Source organism: Bos javanicus, chromosome 1, assembly GCF_032452875.1.
Source record: "Bos javanicus breed banteng chromosome 1, ARS-OSU_banteng_1.0, whole genome shotgun sequence".
In the NCBI taxonomy this organism is placed as follows: Eukaryota; Metazoa; Chordata; class Mammalia; order Artiodactyla; family Bovidae; genus Bos; species Bos javanicus.
Window position 1 is genome coordinate 138,181,984 of NC_083868.1, and position 10,691 is coordinate 138,192,674.

General features: G+C 40.7%; 1 protein-coding gene across 2 annotated transcripts in view; it reads left to right on the plus strand.

The window, feature by feature from the left end:
* The window catches only part of CPNE4 (copine 4), a 664,107-nt gene extending 660,357 nt beyond the window's left edge, over positions 1–3,750 (plus strand). For both annotated transcript variants that reach the window (XM_061421414.1, XM_061421424.1), the window contains exon 16: positions 3,143–3,750. In XM_061421414.1, coding sequence (XP_061277398.1) covers positions 3,143–3,277 — 135 coding nt within the window. In that variant the 3' untranslated portion in view covers positions 3,278–3,750. The remainder of the gene's footprint in view (positions 1–3,142) is intronic.
* Positions 3,751–10,691: the final 6,941 nt, after the last annotated feature.

A 10,691-nucleotide genomic window follows, 5' to 3' on the forward strand; every position in this document is an offset into this window, starting at 1 on the left:
CTCGTTTTCTGCTCTGCAAAGTAACTCAGACCTTCAGACAGGCAGAAGCTGTGGGCTGTGTGACTCAAGGCAATTTACTTAACCTCTCTGTGTCGCAGACTTTCGTTTGTAAAATGGGGTAAAGGATACACACTTTGGAAGATTAGAGGAAGGGCCTATATAAAGCTCAGCATGGTGCCTGGTGCTTGTAGGTGGTGAATAAATGCAGCTGTTATTACTGTTGTTGCCAGCTACTTTCATGTTTTTTTCCTTTTCCTAACCTGAGGACTCCAAGCAGTCTTTGCTCACCAGAACCACCAGTACAGATGTGCAAAGGGCAGGAGAATCTTTGGGAGCTGTGCCATCCAACACAGCAGCAAAGGGCCACATGTGGTTATTTAAATTTAAATTCATTAAAATTAAAAAGTGGGTTTTTCGGTCACACTAGCCATATCACAGGGTCTCAGAGACACCATGTGTCTGGTGACTACCACATTGGACAGCATAGATACAGAATACTTTTATCACCCAAGCAAGTTCTATTTGACACACTGGTCAGGAATATTTTTGTCTCAACATAACAGCAACCCCATATCACAGTGGATCACATGAGTTGTTCTTAACCAAGGATGATTTTTTTCTCCCCAGAAAAAGCTGGCAATGGCTAGAAACATTTTTGATGGCTACTTTCATCCAGTAGGTAGAGGCCAGAAAGGCTTGTAAGCATCCTATGATACAGTGGAATAGTCCCCACATGAAGAATAATCAAACATATCTAGTATAGCAAAATAGAAATTGTGCCAAAATTGATAATGTAAGTACAAATATACTTTTCTTTTCTCATGTAACTAAACGTTAGGGGCTAGTGGCTACTGGCTAGTTTTTTCAATGATTCAATAGTGTCAGTACCACTTAGAGATTCTTTTTGCTATTTCCTCATAATGATAAAATGGTTGCCAAAGCTCTAGAAATTCTATAATGTGATTCTAGAAGGGAAAAGAGATATAGAACTGATGATGTCTGTTGAAGAGCTTTCCAAGAAACAGCCCCGAGGAAACTTCACTTGGGTCTCAAATGATGAAATTGGGTCACACGGCATCCCCACATGCCAGGAAGACTGGGAAATCAAGTCCTTATCTTTCTAGCCTTTGTGTGGGCAACAACCAAAGAGAAAAGAGAGAAAATGACTCTTGTGTTTTCCCCAGTGTACAAGTTGGCCATGATCTAACACATCTGAGCAGTTATTTATCAAATAAAAGAGTGTTAATGGATGCCAATGGCCAACATACTGACATCTTCAAAATGTGAGCAGTCACTTTAGAAGCACAGTATTTTCAGATCATTTTTGAAATTTTTAAGATCTCTTGCATTTTGAACCACCTAGAATGTTTGAGGTAGAATGAATTCCTATTCTTTCCTTTCCTGTCTCAAAACATCAGGGCTTAGCAAGGTCGAATGGCTGAGTGACAAGGAAGGCAAGAGGTAGAAACCTCATCGCCTGGCGTTTAGGCCAGCCCTCTTTCCTTCAGGATTTTTCCTGAGGGACCTCAAACATTTCACTCTGCCTCAAGTTCTCAACCTCTGCAGTAACTGCTAACAATGAGAATCAGGCAATCTCACTTGCCCAGGGGCTGGGCAGTTAATAGAGAGTGCCAGGGTCAGAGGTCAAGCCCAGCTCTGCATGAGTCCAGAGTCCATGCAGAATGTCAGCCTCCACCTTCCTCTGCCCCAAGGCTTAGAGTCTATACTGCTGATAGAAGAAAGGCTACAGAAACTAGCGCAGTATTCAATACATTCCATCACTCGGCCACAAGCTCATTTTCCAGCTAAATGCACAGCCAATCCTACATCCCTAATACACACTTCCTTCAGAGCCCCATCAGACGACTCACTGTCCCTAGAATGATCAAATGCCAGTCCTCTCCTTCTCCCTGTTTCAAAACATACCCAACTTAAATGCTATCTCTTCTTGGAAGCCTGCTGTGATCTCTTAGATGACTTACGCTCTTGATTTTCTGTGCTCTAGCTACACAGTGTTTGTGACTCCCTAGGGCAGTGCTTCTCAAATTTCAATATGCATAGGAGTCACCTAGTCATTGGGTTAAAATGCAGATTCTGATACATTAGCTCTGGGATGGGTTTAAGGATCTTAGTTTCTAATAAGTTCACATGTGATGTGATCTGCTGCTCTGTGGTGTGGATCGTGTTCTGCCTCATGGGAGGGTTCATTTCAGCCCCACCAGGCTCCCCTCACATGTGTGTGTGTGTGTGTGTTAGTTGCTCAGTTGTGTCTGACTCTTTGTTACCCCATGGACTGTAACCTACCAGACTCCTCTGTCCATGGAATTCTGCAAGCAAGAATACTGGAGTGGGTTGCTATTTCCTCCTCCAGAGGATCTTCCCGAACCCAGGGATCAAACCTGCATCTCCTACATTGCTATCAGATTCTTTAACGTCTAAGCCACCAAAGAGGGAGAAGGCAATGGCCACCCACTCTAGTACTCTTGCCTGGAGAATCCCATGGACAGAGGAGCCTGGTGGGCTACAGTCCATGGGGTCGCGAAGAGTCGGACATGACTGAGCGACTTCCCTTTCACTTTTTACTTTCATGCTTTGGAGAAGGAAATGGCAACCCACTCCAGTGTTCTTGCCTGGAGAATCCCAGGGACAGGGGAACCTGGTGGGCTGCCGTCTATGGGGTCGCACAGAGTCGGACACAACTGCCACGACTTAGCAGCAGCAGCAAGCCACCATGGAAGCCCTCCACACGACTGTAACTTCTCTAATGGCAAGAACCACAGACACTAGGAACACTCCCAGAGTGCCTGGGACATAAATAGGTGTCTGGATTTGAATGTAATTCAAACACAAAACTGCAAGGCAGTTCTTCCTACCATCCAGTGTTCACCCATCCTCAGATGTGAATAGTTCTTATTTTGAGACAGATATGAAAAAACCGTAGTTATGAAATTAAAAGCTCACTTTCCAACAATCTAACAACTCTTGCTTGGAGTAGATGCTGACAAGTACAGAATGAATGATGAATAAATGAATGAGTGAATGAAACCGGCTGTTCAGAGCAGGATTCAAGTGTTTTAGGCTGATTTGGGTCAGATTAGTTCAACCAGGTGCCAGAGTCATGCTGATTTCTTCTTCCCTGCAGGCATCTCCAGCTGCCCTGGCAAAGAGCGTGTTGGCTGAAGTCCCAAACCAAGTCGTGGACTATTACAATGGCAAAGGGATTAAGCCAAAATGTTCATCAGAAATGTACGAATCTTCCCGGACACTGGCTCCATGAACTGTACACACTTTTACTGAGTTCTCAGATACTATTCCTGCTAATATTTAATACTTCTATTACTCCTGTACTTAAAAAGACACACAAATACACATTTAAAAATAGCACGTTTGGTGATTTTTAACTAACTGACAATTTTTTTTGCATGTGTAGCCCTGAGGCCTGGATCTGTTAATCCCTTGTATTGTTAAAGACTTTTTACAAAGAAACACAGATAATTATAACTTACTCTTTACATTACAGCATGTTGCCTTGAAATAAAAAGTTATCTGTATCTGTTTTTTATACAGGTTTGTTGAAATTTTGCTAAATTTCTTATTATCTTTACACTGTAAAGCATTTTGAAACATTTCTTGAATGTTGATAGCCAAAACATATTTGGTTTTATCTGCTACAGGATGAGAGACTTTTTAAAATGGCAGATGCATGGACTGTATTTTGCATGTTTAAAATAAAAAAAAAAAAAAAAACCATACTGTTTTTGCAGTTGTCATCTATAATTCCTCCCTGCTGGGAATGGTGTCTCCCCTGAAGAAGATGTTTATCCAGCTAGAGGTGATCTTCTTAAAGTGGGGCTGGGGCACCCAGTGCAGCACTTCTTAGACTTCCTTGTGTATACAGTTCACCAGAGGATCTTGTTAAAGTTTAGACTAATGCAATAGGTCTGTGTGAGCTCAAGACGCAAGCAGCTATCACAGAATCCCAGATGATGCCAATTCAGGCCCCATGTTTATGTCAATCCTTAGGTGTGACCTCAAAGAGTCTTCAATAGACCCTTGACAGTGGAGACTTGTCCACAGAAAATGGCCATGTGGTGTGGCTCCCCAGAGAGGTGGCCCACCAGACTGATCTTTATATTTAGCTTGGGCTTCTTTGTGCTTCTTATCACTCCTGAGAGCAAATTCAATCATCAACACAAATGCTTGGGACTGTTTTGGGTAGAGGTGTTTTGTTTTGATATAAACTGGCCACTCTTGAACCTAAAGAATGAATGTTTCACTTGTATAATCTTCTTACAGAGAAATGGGCAAGCTTTTTGCAAGTATAAAATGCCCTAGGTAGAGCCTACTTTTGTTCACAGATACAGGAAGGTAAATGACAAGGCACAATAGATTTGTTTGTTGTTTGGTAAGGGGGGAAGTATTTAACGTGCAAATCAAGTGCCTTGTATGATTTCCAGTATTATAAATATAGATCTTAACCTTACAAATATATGTTAGCCAAAAGCATATTTGGGAATGATGGTAAATATATGACTGAAAAAAATCATAAATATTGAAAGTGTATTATTTTATGAATAAATTGGGTACTTACAGAATTTTTTCCAAGAGTTATAGTCCTGTTTCTCATTTTAAGGCCATTTTTGAACAGTGATTTATTTCATGTATGTTAAAAGCAAAGGAGAAAAGGAAAAATATAAGCATCTGAATGCAAAGTTCCAAAGAACAGCAAGAAGAGATAAGAAAGCCTTCTTCAGCGATCAATGCAAAGAAATAGAGGAAAACAACAGAATGGGAAAGACTAGAGATCTCTTCAAGAAAATTAGAGGTACCAAGGGAACATTTCATGAAAAGATGGGCTCAATAAAGGACAGAAATGGTATGGACCTAACAGAAGCAGAAGATATTAAGAAGAGGTGGCAAGAATACACAGAAGAACTGTACAAAAAAGATCTTCACGACCCAGATAATCATGATGGTATGATCACTGACCTAAAGGCAGACATCCTGGAATGTGAAGTCCAGTGGGTCTTAGAAAGCATCACTACGAACAAAGCTAGTGGAGGTGATGGAATTCCAGTGGAGCTATTTCAAATCCTGAAAGATGATGCTGTGAAAGTGCTACACTCAATATGCCAGCAAATTTGGAAAACTCAGCAGTGGCCACAGGACTAGAAAAGGTCAGTTTTCATTCCAATCCCAAAGAAAGGCAATGCCAAAGAATGCTCAAACTACCGCACAATTGCAATCATCTCACATGCTAGTAAAGTAATGCTCAAAATTCTCCAAGCCAGGCTTCAGCAATATGTGAACCGTGAACTTCTTGATGTTCAAGCTGGTTTTAGAAAAAGCAGAGGAACCAGAGATCAAATTGCCAACATCCGCTGGATCACGGAAAAAGCAAGAGAGTTCCAGAAAAACATCTATTTCTGCTTTATTGACTATGCCAAAGCCTTTGACTGTATGGATCACAATAAACTGTGGAAAATTCTGAAAGAGATGGGAATACCAGACCACCTGACCTGCCTCTTAAGAAATCTGTGTGCAGGTCAGGAAGCAACAGTTAGAACTGGACATGGAACAACAGACTGGTTTCAAATAGGAAAAGGAGTGCGTCAAGACTGTATGTTGTCACCATGCTTATTTAACTTATATGCAGAGTACATCATGAGAAACGCTGGGCTGGAAGAAGCACAAGCTGGAATCAAGATTGCCGGGAGAAATATCAATAACCTCAGATATGCAGATGACACCACCCTTATGGCAGAAAGTGAAGAGGAACTAAAAAACCTCTTGATGAAGGTGAAAGAGGAGAGTGAAAAAGTTGGCTTAAAGCTCAACATTCAGAAAACGAAGATCATGGCATCCAGTCCCATCACTTCATGGGAAATAGATGGGGAAACAGTGGAAACAGTGTCAGACTTTATTTTTTTTGGCTCCAAAATCACTGCAGATGGTGATTGCAGCCATGAAATTAAAAGACGCTTACTCCTTGGAAGGAAAGTTATGACCAACCTAGATAGCATATTGAAAAGCAGAGACATTACTTTGCCAACAAAGGTCCATCTAGTCAAGGTATGGTTTTTCCTGTGGTCATGTATGGATGTGAGAGTTGGGCTGTGAAGAAGGCTGAGCACTGAAGAATTGATGCTTTTGAACTGTGGTGTTGGAGAAGACTCTTGAGAGTCCCTTGGACTGCAAGGAGATCCAACCAGTCCATTCTGAAGGAGATCAGTCCTGGGATTTCTTTGGAGGGAATGATGCTAAAGCTGAAACTCCAGTACTTTGGCCACCTCGAGTGAAGAGTTGACTCATTGGAAAAGACTCTGATGCTGGGAGGGATTGGGGGCAGGAGGAAAAGGGGACGCCAGAGGATGAGATGGCCGGATGGCATCACTGACTCGATGGACTTGAGTCTGAGTGAACTCCAGGAGTTGGTGATGGACAGGGAGGCCTGGCGTGCTGTGATTCATGGGGTCACAAAGAGTCAGACACGACTGAGCGACTGAACTGAACTGAACTGAACTGACTTGGTCTTATGTTAGGAATAAATCTTTCAACAGTCCCATAGAAACATGTGGATCTTTGTTTATAACAGACAGGGAATTAAAATACTTAGACCCTGTTCATCAGAAATAGTTGATGGTCGTTTCTAACCCAAAACAAGGACATGAGCTTCCATGTCTATGTGCCAGGAATATAGTAAGTAATATGTTTAATGAATAAAAAGCCATTCAATAGACTGATACTTAAAGAATAAATAGAATACTAATCAACTAGGTAAATGCATGAAAGAACAAATGAATGGACTTATTAATATGCCTCATGAGCAACATCAAATCCACTATAGATTTTTTTAAAATTTTAATAAAGTATAGTTGATTTACAATTTTGTGTTAGCTTCAGGTATACAGCAAAGTGATTTAGCTTTTTAGATTCTTTCCCATTATAGAGTATTACAAGATATTGAGTATAGTTCCTCTGTGCTATAGAGTAGGTCCTTGCTCATTATCTATTTTTTATGAAGGAGTGTGTGTGTTCTAGTCCCAGACTCCTAATTTATTTCTCCATTCCTCCCTTCTCCTTTGGTAATCATAAGTTTGCTTTCCATGTCTGTGAGTCTGTTTTTCTGTCTTGTAAATAAGTTCATTTGTATCATTTTTTAGATTCTACATATAAGTGTCTTATGATAGGTCTCTTTGTCTGGCTTACTTCACTTAGTATGATAGTCTCTAGGTTCATCCATGTTGCTGCAAATGGCATTATTTCATTGCATATGTATGTGCCACCTCTTCTTTATCCATTCAACTGTCGATGGACAGGTAGGTTGTTTCCATGACTTGGCTATTGTAAATAGTCCTGCAATGAAATTGTGGTGTATGTGTCTTTTTGATTTATGGTTTCTCTGGATACATGCCCAGGAAGTGGATTGCTGAATCATATTCAGGAGGTAAAGAATCTGCCTGCAATGCAGGAGACACAGGAGATTCGGGTTCAGTCTCTGGGTCAGGAAGATCCCTGGAGAAGGAAGTGACAACAACTCCAGTATTCTTGCCTGGAGAATTTCATGAACAGAGACCCGAAAGAGCTACAGTCCAATGGGTCTCAAAGAGTCAGACATGACTGAGCAACTAAGCACAATGCAGATGATAAATGGTAGCTCTATTATTAGTTTTTTGAGAAACCTCCATACTGTTCTCCGTAGTGGCTGCACCAATTTACATTCCCACCAACAGTGCAGGAGGGTCCCCTTTTATCCTTACCCTCTCCAGCACTTACTGTTTGTGGATTATTTTGCTGATGTCCATTCTGACTGGTTGAAGTGATAGCTCACTGTAATTTTGATTTGCATTTCTCTAATAATTAATGATGCTGAATGTCTTTTCATGTATCTGTTGGCCATCTGTGTGTCTTCTTTGGAGAAATGTCTATTTAGGTACTTCTGCCAAATCCACTGTAGATTTAACAGGTATGAATTGAGTAACTGTGCCCATCAATCAAAATGAGGCACCAGGTCATTCTCAAATATCTGTTGGAATCCACTGCATTCATGTCAGGATGCCTGGGATCTGGGAGATAGGGTGGTAAGGACAGAGTCCAGGTTTTCTGGCAGAACCTAAGGCAGCTGACTTTCCTTTTCATAGCCAGGCTCGAGCCCAGCTCAAAAGAATAATAAAAATAACAGCTAAGAATCATTGAAGGCCTCTTTTGTGCCAGCCACTATTCTAATTGCTTGTCACATACTGCCTCATTTAATTCTTCCAACAACCCAATGAGGTACATTATATGAGTCTCATTTTTCATTTATTTCATTTATTTATTCATTGAAACTAAAACATACCGAGTTTGGATAACTCATCCAAGGGCACACAACTATCAAAAGGTTTATAACCAAGATTTGAACACAAACACTCTGGCTCTTGAGCACAAACTCATTTTTTAACCCCCATTTCAGCTACTCTCCTGACACCTTACCCATCCACTTGCCATATTCAGCAGCAGATTATTAAGATATTTGAGAAAATGAGTCTTAAAATATAACATTTGCCTCCATTTCAAAAATCCCTGACTCATCTGGTGATTTTATCTTCTCTTCATGGGCTCTTGGCATCTTGTGATATATAACATCTCCCAAGGAGCAGTGGAAGAGTCTCGAGACACACCCAGGTCTTCCCAGCTTCTTGCTACTGAGAAGACCATGTAAATGAGATATTTCAAACACAGATGTTTCCAGGAGCTTAGAAACCATGTGGACAACTGAGGAGGAGCAGGTTTAAAGGGAGGAATGTAAAGAATGGGATGTGGCAAAAATGGAGGGACACTGGAAGGCATGCATGCAGAGGAAGGCTACTCCACCCAACCGCAGGGGCCAGGCAGGATGTGGACCCAGTAAAGCCAGGCCATTCAGTTTTTCAAGACAACTGAAAAATGTGGTATTTCACATAAAAACTGCCAGTTTGTAATTAGAGAAAATTCATTCAAAATTCAACAATTGTCTTACATAGTAAAAGGGCTAAAGTCAAATGAAAAGTACTCTGGTTTTACATTGGCTCTGGAGTGCAAATTTGGAATTATTGAGTTACATCCATGTGAGGCCTCCAACAAGCCTCAGTAGATACCATCCACTCTAAAATTTCTGCTGTTAAGCTGCTGCTAAGTCGCTTCAGTCGTGTCGGACTCTGTGCGACCCCATGACGGCAGCCCATCAGGCTCCACCATCCCTGGGATTTTCCAGGCAAGAACACTGGAGTGGGTTGCCATTTCCTTCTCCAATGCCTGAAAGTGAAAGTGAAGTCGCTCGGTCATGTCCGACTCTTAGGGACCCCATGAACTGCAGCCTACCAGGCTCCTCTGTCCATGGGATTTTCCAGGCAAAAGTACTGGAGTGGGGTGCCATTGCCTTCTCCCGCACCGGCAAATTTCTGAGGACTCCAGAAAGATTTTATTTCTGTGGTTTATGTCTATTAATATGTGTGGTATTTGAAGTTGAAAGAGAAATTATAATTAATTTATTAATTAATTTATATCAATAATGAACTCATTATATATTAACATAAAATATGTTTAGAAAAATCTATATTTTCAAAACCAAAAAATGGTCAGTGAGACAAGATGCATTGTGTCTCTTGCTTAACAAAAGACCACTGGATTCTTATTTCTGCCTCTGCATTCAACTTGTGAAATGAGGTCTTGGCTAAAGTACAATGAAGCAAATCTAGCCTCATGTGATCTTGTAGTTGGTAACAGGATGAATATTTTTAAGATAATTGTGCTAATTCTTTTTACCACAACAAAACTCAACGTTTCTTAAAGGTTAGTTGCAATTTGGAATATGGAAGCATATCAATAAATACCTGTCATTTTCCATGGTTCCTTTACTCATGCATGATTCTGTAACATTGGTCATTTGGAAAATAATGACCTACTCTTATTCACATGCTTCAAATACTTCCACACTTTATTTTACAGTCTAAAAAAAAATCATGTTCTTCTGCTGTGTAATATCACAGTTGATATCATCAGACAGTCTGAGTATTGAGGATCAGTCAAATTCCAGCAGCAGACACAGGTTTTCCAAAATTCTATTCTTTGCTTGAAAGCTCAAATACTGTCATTGGAAACAAATACTGTCAGTTGTTTTCATTGAAGTGGCAGGCTCACTTCATTCATTTTCAAGAAAATATCTCCTGAATACCCATGTCTGAGTAACTCTCATTTCTGTATCAGTCTTTTGTTAAATAAAAATGATGTTCCATGAGAGAAAAGGCACACGTGCCTTTCTTTGAGGCAGAGGGGCTTTCTGGTGCTTTTATCACCCAGCATATGGAGAAGACATGGATTTAAGGGTCAAGATTTAATTTGTTTTGTTTTGTTCAGTAGCTCAGTCAAGTCTGACTCTGCAACCCCATTGACTGCAGCATGCCAGGCTTCCCTATCCTTCACTGTCTCTCGGAGTTTGCTCAAACTTATGTCCATTTAATAACACTAAGAATTTTTCTGCTCCTTAACAGCATCCTTAAGTGAAACTGCATGTTCTTTCCTTCAAAGTTGTGCTGGCAAAACTGGAATGACCACTGGTAAAGTGATGCTACCTTGACAGGAGCCAAGACACCAGTGGTTTTCCCCACCGATGCTTTTGCACTATTGGTGCAAATATCAACAACATGAAAAAGGCAAATATCATCTTAGTGTTA